Source organism: Engraulis encrasicolus, chromosome 17, assembly GCF_034702125.1.
Source record: "Engraulis encrasicolus isolate BLACKSEA-1 chromosome 17, IST_EnEncr_1.0, whole genome shotgun sequence".
Classification (NCBI taxonomy): Eukaryota; Metazoa; Chordata; class Actinopteri; order Clupeiformes; family Engraulidae; genus Engraulis; species Engraulis encrasicolus.
The window spans coordinates 32,432,790-32,446,302 of record NC_085873.1 but is presented as its reverse complement, the minus strand read 5'-3'; the positions used below and the strand labels follow the sequence as shown (position 1 = coordinate 32,446,302).

At 42.2% G+C, this 13,513-nt stretch overlaps 1 protein-coding gene and 2 long non-coding RNA genes across 4 annotated transcripts; 1 reads left to right on the top strand and 2 right to left on the bottom strand.

Annotated features, from left to right (window-relative positions):
- Window positions 1–1,698: 1,698 nt before the first annotated feature.
- Window positions 1,699–4,788, bottom strand: LOC134466993 (uncharacterized). Its single transcript, XM_063220923.1, has 6 exons — window positions 4,729–4,788; window positions 4,409–4,595; window positions 3,852–3,973; window positions 3,470–3,698; window positions 3,081–3,227; window positions 1,699–1,964 (listed from the first exon to the last, which is right to left on the bottom strand). The coding sequence occupies exons 2-6, from the start codon at window positions 4,566–4,568 to the stop codon at window positions 1,699–1,701; spliced, it is 924 nt and encodes a 307-aa protein (XP_063076993.1). The 5' UTR covers window positions 4,569–4,595; window positions 4,729–4,788.
- A 494-nt stretch (window positions 4,789–5,282) lies between these two features.
- Window positions 5,283–6,071, bottom strand: LOC134466786 (uncharacterized). The gene is made up of 3 exons (XR_010038409.1): window positions 6,023–6,071; window positions 5,649–5,708; window positions 5,283–5,521 (listed from the first exon to the last, which is right to left on the bottom strand). It is a non-coding gene; the product is annotated as an uncharacterized LOC134466786 (long non-coding RNA).
- A 1,285-nt stretch (window positions 6,072–7,356) lies between these two features.
- LOC134466784 (uncharacterized) lies at window positions 7,357–10,792 on the top strand. Of its 2 annotated transcripts, XR_010038407.1 has the most exons (4): window positions 7,357–8,231; window positions 9,138–9,294; window positions 9,426–9,584; window positions 10,319–10,792. It is a non-coding gene; the product is annotated as an uncharacterized LOC134466784 (long non-coding RNA). The 2 variants fall into 2 exon arrangements; XR_010038406.1 differs by lacking the exon at window positions 7,357–8,231 and having other exon boundaries at window positions 8,473–9,294.
- Window positions 10,793–13,513: the final 2,721 nt, after the last annotated feature.

The window sequence follows — 13,513 nt, the reverse complement described above, 5'->3', positions numbered from 1 at the left end:
TCCTCATCTAATTCACCCGGAGGTGCTGCAGATGATCTTTTACATTCCAAAGATCAATTGGAAAAAGAGACCAACACCAGAAGGGCCCGATGGAAAGCTTTCCACAGAGTGAGTTATTTCATGTAATAACATTGTTCGAGCCAACACTGCTTGTTTTCAGAGATGCCATAAGTAAACTTTTGTTTTGTAAATACCGGTAGGCCACAACAGTAGCACGATATTGGGCACATAGCTGACTACCTAATCAGACTGTGTTACCAGTGTTGGGAAAGTTACTCAAAAACTGTAATGCATTACTGATTACATGTTTACTGTATTTTCAAAATAATCCCTTACACTATAATGTTACTAATATTTAAACCAATATTTAAAATGTAACGGATTGCACTACTTTGCATTAGTTTACTTTCGCCAGAAGAACTGTAGGCCTAAATATGGATCTGGCTAGTGTAAATCAAGCCCATGTCACAACTTCTTCAACTCCAACCTAGGAGGTGTTTTTGGCAGCATGCAGACTAAGAACTACCAGGCTTAGGAATAGCTTCTTTCTGACCCACACTGTATACCAATACAATCCAGGACATTGTAATATAGTTGTAACTTGTTTGCTTTCTAACTAGGTTAATATTACAGATTTTTTTTTGGCCATCTAATGCCTTACATTACTGCATTAGGGCAAAAAGTAATGTATTACAGTAATTCATTACTAATGCATTACCTCCCAACACTGGTCGTTACTGGGAAAAAAAGATTACAAACCTAATGGACTGACAGCAAAGTCAGACCAACCAGAATCAGCTGATAGTAAGACGAATACACTGGTCACCTTTTTACTTTGTGGGAAGGTAAAGTGTTTGACACATCTGCTTTTTGTGCTACACATATGGTTCTCTGTGCAGAGGAAATAAACAAAGTTTTGCTTTTATTTTTACCTCTCCTCAGTCAATGTAGGCTCGTAGCTTACCGTGCTGTATTGGACTGGACTCTACGAGGAGAGCGCCTAGGCCCTGGCAATAGGAAGATATTGCCCAGCTGCATAGTCGGAGCGATAAGGCAACGATACCCATCCCCCACTGGAAATTACACCGGCTTCAGAGGTGCAGAGGACATCTTTTGAAAAACTGCATTGCCAGTAGCCTACCTCAAGCAAAAACACTGGAATTCTTTTGAAGGTCAAGTTATTTGTTCTTTTATTACAGCACGCTCGTTGTGACCAAGATATAATGCAAAACAAATGTCTTTTCTTTTAATTTGAAAGGCTTTAAAAAAAAAATGCAAATATTATAAGCCTAAAAACGTAAATTGTTCACAGTGCAAATATTATCAGCCTAAAAACGTAAAATTGTTCACAGTGTAAATATTATCAGCCTAAAAACGTAAAATTGTTCACAGTATCGTATACCTTGTGCACATGTATATAGTCTACTGTTTTTGTGGTTGAATTATTCATAAAGAATGTTTATACTATTGTACACTGTTTTTCCTGTCAACTGTGAGCACTTGGTCAATACAGTTACAATATAACAGTCTGCAATGTGTGCTGTTGTCTTTACATGAAGCTATAAGAAAAAAATGTAGGCAAGTGCAAATAATCTCACAAACACTGTTGGGAAAACTATGTACAAAGTAAATGGGTTTTTTTTTTTTAGAAAAGCAGGTACTTTTTTAGAAAAGCAGTAATGGCAATGTTCTACACCTTTACAACATGGTCATGTAGCGAGACCTGGCTTTGGCAACCAGGTCACTCTTTTCCGGTCTTGGAACTGGAGCTATGTTGTGCAGCAGTCTCCTTCTTGGTCGAGGACGGGGCACGGGTTTGGACAACACGACACTGCTGTCTTCCCTCCTCCTCAGGACACGCTCCACCAGGTCATCCCGAAAAGTCTGTGTTGTGCCTTCATAAATCGGTTTCGCAACCCACTGTTGCGACTGCTTTGAGTAGGCAGCCTTGTATCTTGCTTGTCCTAAGAGAATCACAATTCAATCACAAGTCAATAGTTGACTAGAGTTAGGAGGTCACTTGCGCTCTAGCTTTCTTGGTGCTCTCAGTCTGGGACCATTCAGTTTAGACCAGGGGTCCCCAAACAAAGGCCCGGGGGCCGGATGCGGCCCGCCATGCCCCTTTGCACGGCCCTCCACCTCTCTGCACCTCACTATTTACACTGGCCCAAAGAAACAAACCTCATAGAAAAAATAATGATAAAATATTGTATCTATTGTATCACTCATAAACTGTCATTCACCATATTTTTCTAGCCTTTCCTTGCTATTTTTACATGTGAAGTACTCACTTCATTTGCAAATCGCTTGTAATCATGAACTATTTTGTGCTAGAAATCATGGCTATAACAGGCAGTAGCCTAGCATACAGCCCACATTCATCCCGGCCCCCGACCCCAGTCAGGAACGATAATGTGGCCCCCAGAGAAAACAATTTGGGGACCCCTGGTTTCGAGCAAGCTGGTCCACTTCAAAGGAGACTGGGCCAAGGATGACTGGAGCACACAGGATATTTTTTTCTGTTTTTATTGAGGTACGAGCCTAACTGCACCTCAATAAAAACTGAAAAACGTATCCTGTGTGCTCCAGTCATCCTTGGCCCAGTCTCCTCTGAAGTGGACCAGCTTGCTCTAAGCTTACTGATGTTGTTTATATATATATATAAACACAGTTCTGGAGGAAGTCTGCGAGTGATTGACAGCCATCATTACTTGCTCCCGCCTTCACACATATTTATATCCCTCCTCTCTTTCACAAAAGCTTTCCGAATGTCCCATCAACTCCCCATACTCCTCCATTTCACTAGAACACCCAGCTACACTTCCTCTATACACCATTCCGCATGAGCTCTGTTTGAAGCACCCTGGGACCGAGGCCAGCTAATATGCCAAGCGTGCATGTTGTACACCAAGCACTCAAGGACAAACTCGTGAACAGATGACTAATTTATTGTGCCCATTAAGAAAAATAACAGGTAGATAACTATAATTGTATACTGTTGTTCTGGTCTACAGGGCAGGTCTGACATGTCACTCAGCTGACACCAACAGGTATTCACTGATTTTTTTACGTAGTCATACCATCTTGTGTTGTAGCCTGTGGTCTCTCAAGGTTGTTGTTGTGATCCAGAATAGCCAGTTGAGATCGAGCCCTCATGCTGTCGTAACTGAAGTGAAGCCGCTTCTCCGCATACTTCAGAATTACGGAATGGTACACCTCCAGTGATCCTGATTCAATGAAAAAACACAAACAAACACACACACACAAACCATGATCTCAAAGTAAACATGGAATAATGTGAATAAGAAAAATATTGAAACTGCTTATAAAGTGCTGTGACACACATCAATTAGCAAACCTATAAATACTTTGACTAGGTGATGTATTCAACAATTATTCATTTTTAGTGTTGATTTCAGCGATTGTTAATGACTTCAAAAATTAGTGTGGAAAGTGTGTATAAACTTACCAGTGTGCTTGAACAGAGTCATTTGTCTCAAATCTCGCAGGAGGTTCTTGTCCATGACCAGTCCAGTCAACGCTTGAAACGCAGGTGAATCTGTCTCGAGCCACATTTTTCGCCTCTGCTCCTCTTCTGTTGGTGGTGGATGGTAACACCTATGCTCAGCATCCTCCTCCTCCCATCTGTGGATGCCACGGATGTGGTAGAGAAGTGATTTCCATCTTCTTTGGCATTCCTATTAAAAAAGGAAAAAATGCAGAAACAGAAAGCAGAAAGTAGGAAAAGATTGCAAACGTGATCACTTGTCATAACGAAGCCTTTTTTTAGTACTTGATGTTATCCAATTCACACCACACACTACTACTGACGTAGACTTCAATTTACTTACCTCCTTGTCGCCCTTACTGGTGCTGCATGACCAGTACATGTGATTGGTGATTGACCTGATCCATGGCTGCAGGATTTTGTTTTCCTTCTTGTTCGAAGCTGTAACAAGTCTCTTCTTCAGACCTTACAAAAACAATTTGGCGAGGAATATTAGGAAAAAAAAGGAGGAAATGTAATTAGTGAAAAAGTTAAAGTGAAAGCCCATTGGGAAACTCCAACTCCCATTGTCATTGTGACACAGCACTCCACAGCACTCCACAGCACACAAGTGAACACTGCACACAACGAAATTGCATTTATGCCTCACCCGTGCAAGGGGGCAGCCCTCAGTGGCGCCCCATGGGGAGCAGTGCGGTGGGACGGTACCATGCTCAGGGTACCTCAGTCATGGAGGAGGATGGGGGAGAGCACTGGTTGATTACTCCCCCCACCAACCTGGCTGGTCGGGAGTCGAACCGGCAACCTCTGGGATGCAAGTCTGACGCCCTAACCGCTCACCCATGACTGCCCATTATGTAGCACTGAAACAATTGCCCACGCATGCTGTTGTTGACTTACTTTTACAGACATGCCATGGGTCCAGCTCCTGTTGAATGTTGCTGTAATTGTCCTTCATCAGTTTACGGATGGAAGGGGATCTGTCTGTTGTCAAGACACCAATGTTGACACCCCTCTCAAGCAGGTAGTCCAGACCCCGTTGAAATCCAACCACCTCCATCGCCACAGAGCTGCTCGCCTCTGTAACCTATAGAGACCAACATCGATGTAATTAACCAACATAGCTAAAGGTAAAAATATGTCAGCATTCAAAATCAAATGAATTGTAAACAGGTACATTGGGTTGGTGTTATTATGTTACAGAGTTCTGAATAATTTACCTGAACCAATTCGAAATGCACGATTTCTTTCGTGGCATCGTCTTGAAATGAGTAAGTGCAGTACTTGCTACTGTACCCTGCAAGATAAAAAAAGGAGATAACTTCATTGGAAACAGGTATTAGACAAATGAATAGATAACTATCCTAGAATGTTGCAGTGACATGCACTATTGTAGAATTCAGCCTTACCTGGACTGTCGTTTCTTCCATCTCCACAGAGTTCAATCTTTTGTCCTGATGCAGAAAGTTGAATAAGACGCTCCATGATTCTTTCATGCTGCTCTGTGTATACTTGCTGTATTACAGGAATGATGTAGGTTGATTGTGAAGCATAAAACTGAGTTTTCTTGGGAACTGGTAGACGGAGGAGTTCAGCCCACTCGGTTATTGTAGTATGGGTGGTTCCGGTAAAAAATGTGGCTGCATTGATGAGGAGGTTGTTTTCAGGCATCCCTCTGGTATTTGGACAGGAAGACCATTCTCCAGAATGAGCATTCAGACAGCTCCACTGAATTGTTATTTGGCTGGAGTGAGTGATAAATTTGCGTTCCACTATTTCTGAGCCACATGTGCTGCAAAATTTGAAAAGTTGAAGGAGTTGGCTCTCATTCACAACCCACTTTTTCCCTGACCATCCCGTGTTATTTCTATTGGTTGAACTTGATCCTGAAGAAGACTCCTGGCTGGATGGTTGGGTGTTACTGGATGGAGCATAGCTGGTGTCCAATGGGTCTTGCAAACCCATCTCACTGAAGGTACTGCTCATGTCGGCCACAGACTGATGTTCTTCCTCCTGTTACACAATATGTCATACGGAAAGTAGAAACAATGAGACTCTGACCTCTGAACGGAGCATTGTAGAGGCACATAAGTCTATAACAGAAAGATAAAGTACTTTCAATCATATACATTGAACTCACTTGTGACGCAACTTCACCAACTGTGCTGGGGGCAGTGGGATCTGATGTAACACTGACGTCCTGTGATAAATAGAAAGAGTTGCATATTACTGATACCGCAGGTAAATATTCACTCTTGTGAACATTTTTTTGCCTTGAGAATACAAGCTGCAGAAATGCAAAGACAGGAAAAGTTATTCAACTTACTCCTAACACATTTTCAAAAGCTGTGCTGTGTGCAGTCAAAGTCAGTTCCGTATCAACCACATCCTGGGATTCACAGACAGAGCTGAGATGCAACATTATTTGTAAAGTTCCAGTAATGAATTCAAGTTTGAATGTAACTGAAAGTAGTTCTGTGGAAGATGTATAAGAAGATAAGACATGGAACTCACTTGTGACACATCTTCACCAGTGTCAGATGATGGGGTTAAATCAAAGCCCTGGAATAATAACAATAATAAATATACAAATACAATCCTTACAAAAAAACACGGCAGAAAAACTATAGGGTTTCTGTAGTAATCTATAATATTGCTATGGTGTTCTGTAGTACCTTTATAGTAAATATAATCTATGTGGTATTTATGTGGAGAAGCTCTGGTAGTCCTGTCTGTTCTGTAGTGTCTGTGATAGTCTTGTAGTAAAATGTCCCAAAGTATTACAAGATTCCTGTAGGATAACTACGGATACTTTCTATAATCCTATAACATTCTATAACATGACAACAACAATGCTGTAACTTTTTCGAACGGGAAATACTATACAAAGTATGCGGAGAGATTGCATTAGCAACACCTACCACAGATTGTTCCCATGCAGCGGGCCGTGCCAGATACGTCCCGGACAAAGAAGTTCTTGATTTTGGTGATTTGGTTGTTTGCTGTGGACTTGTTAGAACCATGAGCAAGGTGGGTGGCGGACTTCTTTGGCTTGATGCTTTTAGGGGAGTTGATTGTGGCATTCTCGCAAATTCTGATTCAAACTCCTCGGGCATACCAGCTTTAGACCCCTGAGTGGCAAGTCAGAAGGAAATCAATTAAAATTCAAAAGGAATAGAACCGTAGAGAACCGTATGCATTTCAGTTCGTAAAATATGGCTTAGTAGTAATAGACGGTAGTGGTTGGAGGAAGACACATAAAAGCATGACGCACGCAGTTGCCAAATTTCCCCATTGCCGCACATTATTATTATGCGGTGGCATGTGTAAGACAATAAAAACGAAGCCCGTTATCGGGATGTTATAAACAGACTCATTTCTGGGTTGAGGGGTCGACAACAACTTTCTCCTCTGGGACGGCTAACAAGTTACCGAAGGAGCGACTGCCACAACTAGCTCTCCAAACCATAGCTGCTAGCATCTGCAGCCTCCAAGACTCAAAACAAGACAGAGAAAATAAATGAGCAGATGACATTACCTCAGTGGCAATCACAGGTCTCGGAACGGCGTGTTTCTTCAGATATTGAGATGTTTCATTTCTTGTTGGACGAAAGTCGTCTTCCTCAAAGTGTTCGCTGCACACTCGGTAGTCTTTTGCCTTCAGTGTTTCAATTGGAGTCTCTATATCAACTTGCAGCACAACCAGCCACAAAGGCAATGTTTCGGGGTTGTAGAAGGGCAAGCGATGGAAGCTCAGACACTTGTATTTCCTCATTCGATTGCCACAATTCGGCATCGCACAAACGCGAACCATTTTATCGAAATATAGGCCGGAAGGTGGCCCTCGAAAAGTGCTTCAGAAACCGAACTTCGCTCCACAGCCTCCGAACAAACAGACATTCAGTTCATAAAAAAGAAAGACTTATATAGAGGATTTAAAACCTCTGTTCGGAATAGTCCGCACTGCAAGGCTATTCAAATTCGCAACGTGTAATGACGAACTACTGTCTCCGAGGCGTATGTAGATATTCGGCCGGCGTAATAATACTTTTCGCCTCGAGAGGTGCCACGGTTGAAGCGTCATCAGAAGGAACGAATCAGCTAACTGCTATGTCAGCTGAGATGAGGAGTAAACGGAAGTAGCATGGCTACCGAAGGAGCTGGCCGATCATCTAGTAGTACCGAGGAAGACGAAATCTCGACCGAAAATGTACAAAAAAGACATCTTCGAAACGCAAGTTGTGTTACATGCATATATCTTCGGTCAAGCATGAAGAAACACAGAATTTCACCAATATACGGTGGAATACATATCGAAATTTTCGGCAGCGGCTAGAATTGAAGGGTGAGTGCAGAGACGTAGCAACATTTTAAGCAATGTATTGAGTTGGAGTTTGACGAAATTCCCGAGGATGCGGCTCTCCATCCCACATGCTACCGGAGGTTTATTGACAAGCGGGAAATTGAACGAGTCACACGGCGTGTCTTGCGAGAGGCAGAGAGGGGAGATGGCCAACAAGACCCCCGAACTAGCCAGGCTACCTCCGCTTTATCGGCTGTGACCACCACTCCGACCAGGAAACTGCGATCCAGATCAAGCTTGGCCATCACGAGCTCTGGCCCCGTTCTTCCTGCTGTCTGCATGATTTGCAAGAAAGACAGCAAATTTATCGTCGCGAGTGGCAGACGTCAAAGAGAACGAAAACACAGACTTTAACCGCAGGTAAGATTACTCTCACCCCCACCACACAGTCTATGCGAATGCATCCCATCCCCCAAATCACACACACACACACACACACACACACACACACACACACACACACACACACACACACACACACACACACACACACACAGATGTTAGTAGAAGTCGACTGACTATGTAGCCCACACTGCTGCACAATCATTCTAATATGAATGCACGTGTGAATTGGCATAATATGTTATGTATGTGTGTGGGTGTGAAATTACATTCCAATAGCCTGCAAAACATCCCCATGCCTATAGTACCCCCAGTGTTTTAGGTTTTAGATGTTTAAATGAATCACACTTTGTCTTAAATAGGATAGGGTATGTTTATATGGATGTCAAAGCATGCCTGATGTTGATATGACTCTGAATATCTGTTCAGAAATGTGGCTCCTCAGCCTGATGGCCTGTCTGGTTAAGACACTGCTTCTGCCATCCCATCCCCCGTGCCATTCCCCTACCCCCCACTGCCCCCCTCTCTCACTTGTACACTTGGGATTTTTCCGCTTCTGTCCCTGGGCAGCCTCAGTGACCAGGCTCAAGAGGTGTGTCCTGGCTGTGCTGTACATCTGTGTGCTTAACCCCTTAGCACAGCACCTATGTTATAACCTTACTGTCACCAACATTTTAATATGTATGTCTTAATCTGTTACTCTGCACTGTCATAGCAATGTTGTTATGATGTAGTTTTCAGCAAATAGTGAATAAGCCCGCTGGCAACCCCATCTGCACTGCAGTAAGAGGCTACGGAATGCTTTTTTGGGGGGTGCAACACCCATCGCCATTTTTTTTTTTTTACAATACCACTCCACCAGGAAAAATGTCTAATTGTTTGCCTGTCTATTTATTCATTCTTTTTTCTTTTCTTTTGTACAAGGCAAGTTGCAGGAAGCAGCTGAAGTAAAGGAAGCCAAGAGCATCCTCATTCACATCAAGGACAGAGACTGTGTGGCTCTGGAGGTGCAGTACCACAGAAGTTGCTACAGAGAGTACACAAGGTTTTTGAGTGAGCCTGTCAGAGCAGAGAAAGAACAGTAAGTCAATCTTAATTTTATATAGAAACACAGTACAATGTGTGTCCTATGATTGAGACAGTTTGTTCTCACAACATGGATCTCACAAAGAAAGCTCTCACAACACACATCTTCTTCTATATTTTTGTAAGGATTGGGCCAACATTTGATCTGAGCTACAAGTTATTCTGCGAGAGGGTAATCCGCTAAAGGCTACTGATCAACCAAGAGGTGCTGAGGATGAGCCAACTGAGGAAGGCCTTTATTGCCCTTGTGCAGTCAAGTGAAGGTGTTGATGCTTCAACCTACAGGTAATTGCAAGTCAGTGTATTACGAATTTGTCAAATCCAAGGGAAAGTTCACGCATGTGACTTAAAGGACCACTTCAGTCAATTTCAATATGCTGTTGTATTGCTCATACCCTTAACTTGTCAGTACCCTGTGATGGCACATTTTTCGGCTCAGCCCTTTCCGAGATATGAGCTATTCTAATGGGGGCAGCATTTGTTTACATTGTTTACAACATAGGCCTACTCCAAATATTTAAAGGGTGTCGCTGTTTGCTAGTTGTCGGCTGATGTTGTATAACCTTTTGGATGTTTTTGGGAATAAATAAAAATGTTTTTTGAAATGTAAACAAAGCGCTGCCCTCATTACAATGACCAGAATCTCGGAAAAGGCTGAAGAAGAAGAAAAAAAAATCTCTAGTACTGACACGTCCAGGGTAGTGTGAGCATTACAACTGCATGTTGAAATTGACTGAAATTATTCTCTAACACTCTGCTTGTCATCTGCACATACTGTACTTGTAATATTTTGAAATAAGGAGGATGGCAGTATTCTTGATAGTGTGATGTTCGTTACAGTATGTGCTTCCCTTGGGAATACTTGGTATTATATCTGTTGCATAGCAAGTAAACTCCACCAATATTATTTATTCACTCCGAGTTAATGTGTGAGGGTGGCTATTGCATATCAGCGACTACATGAAGCCCCACTATGCTTGTACTGATATGCCTCTTTTTTTGTTGATTTGTGTTTACAGACAGGATATATTGAAGAAGAGGCTCAGTCGTGATTTTCCTCAGCTAGTGTTCCACACCCCCGCCAAACGCAACACATCTGAACTGTTTTTTGCTGAGAACTTGTCGACGAATGCAGTCTTGGACTTGTTACCATCAGGTGCGGAGACGACTCAGTCCAGCGAAATGAGCCAGACAGACAGCGACACAGAAAGGAGGAAGTCAAAGCAACCAACCACAGCAGAGGAGACACGGACACTTTACACAGCAGCTTTGCTTTTGAAGAGGCTGCTTAGTCACAGTCCTGGCATGTCATGCCCATGGCCCCCAACTGCAGTAAACTTCAATCTCACTGAAGTCATTTGCTGTGGCATGCGCAAAAGATGTGTACCTGGATGCTTTCACACAGTTCATGAAAATGCCGGTTCATGTGTATGCCACTTGTTTTGATTTTTTTATTTGTTGTATAGTTATTAGTGAATAAATGAATACATGAATACCTGAATGGTCCTTATCATTGATCATTAGATTATTTCCATTTATTAATGTGAATATGAAAAGGTAACCTTATCATCCACTTGCATAATAGTTGTTGGTGCTATAAACAAAGCACTGTTACAATCACTTAGAGGGTTATCAATAGCCTGGGTTATCTATAGCCTACTTATTGTAATTGTTTCCATTAATTGCTAAAAACCACAGTATGAAATGTCAATTGCAAAATTGTGCCTTGTGCTGTAAATAAAGCACTGTTTATGATTTATTTAGAACTTATCCCAATCCAGAGATATATGCATGAGTATTATTTTTGATAATTGTTATTATATGTGAACATGAAAAGGTAACCTTATCATCCACTTGCACAATAGTTGTTGGTGCTATAAACAAAGCACTGTTTGGAGTTACAATCACTTAGAGGGTTATCAATAGCCTGGGTTATCTATAGCCTACTTATTGCAATTGTTTCCATTAATTGCTCAAATCCACAGTATGAAATGTCAATAGCATAATTATGCTTTGTTCAGTAAATAAAGCATTATTTATTATTTATTTAGAATTTGTCCCAATCCAGAAATGTAGGCACGAGTATTATTTTTGATAATTGTTATTATATACCCTCTTCAAAAGGGTATTTTGGGAGATTCTTATAGGTAGGTCAGACAGACGGCTTGTCATTATTTTCAGTTTTTCAAACGGCTTGCCACTTTTTCGCCGCAAATCGGCTACGTGATTGGTTTAAAACGGTCACATGGTGTCCAGTGACGTAAAAATCGTCATTCCCTACAGAGGGTAAGATTTCTTACTAAAATGTCACCGTTTTAATTACGTGCACGATTACATGAAGCGGACATTTCACGGTAAGTTGAACATAGCTTTGGTCGTTTCATCATCTAAGGGACCTGCTGTTCGGAAGCTGTGGAGCGAGGTTGAACGAAAAGGGCTGTCACCCTACGGCCTAATAGTGCTCTAACGCTGCACGCGGTCACTCAATGTGCAGAGCTGCGTTTCTTCGATCACCACACACTGGATGACAGGTTCTCCTCCGCCTCTGCAAGAACCGTGCGCATGCGCAGAATAGCTAAGATTCTCGTTGATAGTGTGGAGCTAAATGGGCACATTACCTTACGTTGGACATGGTCCATAATGTATGGATTGAAAAACTAAAATGCTGGAATACGTGACTGTCCGCAAAAATGAAGTTATCTGGAGGGATATGTGGCAGCTCGACCGATAGACTTGTTTGGACTACCGGAAGACGGGGATGTAAACAAACCGGTATGTGGCTGCTTGCACTTCACGCATTGTGTTTGACACCGTCACTCGTTTTGAGTCGCACAAACGCCAGTGTCGTATTGTCAGGTGTCTGCTGATGTTGCATATATTTTTTGGTGATTTTTGGAGCACGTTTAGACGTTTAAAACATCATGTAGCGTGCTGCCCCCATGAATCTTGGTAGAAGCAACACTGTGAGGGATGGATGAAAAAAAATTTCGTCTTCGGATATTGACAAGACATGGGTGGCTTGGTAAATATAGCTGGATGTTGTAAATGACCGAACTGTCCCTTTAATGGGGGTACCCCTGGAAGCGTACACGACTCGAGAATTTTAGGCAGATCTGCTTTCTACAAAACAGCAACAAATGGATATTTCCCAGGGAGGTTAAAGAGGGTAGGGGACATGGACATTGGATATTACATTTTGGGGGACTCTACCTACCCTCTACACAGTTGGCTCCTGAAGCCATATCCCGATAATGGGAGGCTAACAGCGGGCCAGCGGCTGTACAATCTAACAACAAGCAGAGCCCGGGTGGTGGTGGAGCACGCCTTTGGGCGACTGAAAGGGAGGTGGAGATGCCTACTGAAACGTAATGACTGCGACATAGAGCTTGTGAAGGACATTACGATGACAGCCTGTGTGCTTCACAATTTGTGTGAGAGGCACTGTGAGTCCTTTGATGTAGAGTGGACAGTTGTAGAGCCAGAGGCAATTTCTGGACCAGTCACAGATCCCCTCTCAGGCCAGGACATTAGAAAGGCCATCATCAAGCATCTCAATAAGGAACTTTGAATAATATTAAATACTTAATACTACTATTAAACATACTGAACATTACTAATTAAATTTACAATTGCAGTCACATTATGGTATTGATGGTCTCTTCTTTATAATCAGCATTAAGATTTCTTGAGTAATAAGAGTAAGAGTTTAATTTAGATCAATAATAAAATAAAAAAGGAGGGCAATTCACAGTACCAATACTAATTTATTTATCTTTCAACACATTAACATGCTGTGTCAGCACCGACACGATCGCTGTATTCTCCTCCCTCCTCGCAGCCAACTCCATCTCCCTCCTCTTATCTTCTTGGTCCTGCTACTCCAGACGCAGCGCAGCCTCTCTCTCGTAGAGTTTCATCACTCTCGGAAAAAAATCTATGAGTTCTTGTGCCGAGGCTGATACCTTCCTTTTTGCTGGAATGACAACATGCAGACATTTAATATATTAGTAATTTACAGGGTTCCCACTGGTGCTTGAATTCCTTGAAAATGCTTGAATTTCAATTAGGTGTTTTCAGGGTTGTGAAAATGCTTGAATTTTTGGTGAAATGCTTGAAATTTGTGTCAAGTCAAACTGGGTAAACCAAATAATAGAAATAAAATGTTCAGGTACATCAAAATCTGAGTTAGTGAGATGTCAGATGGGATTTTCCAT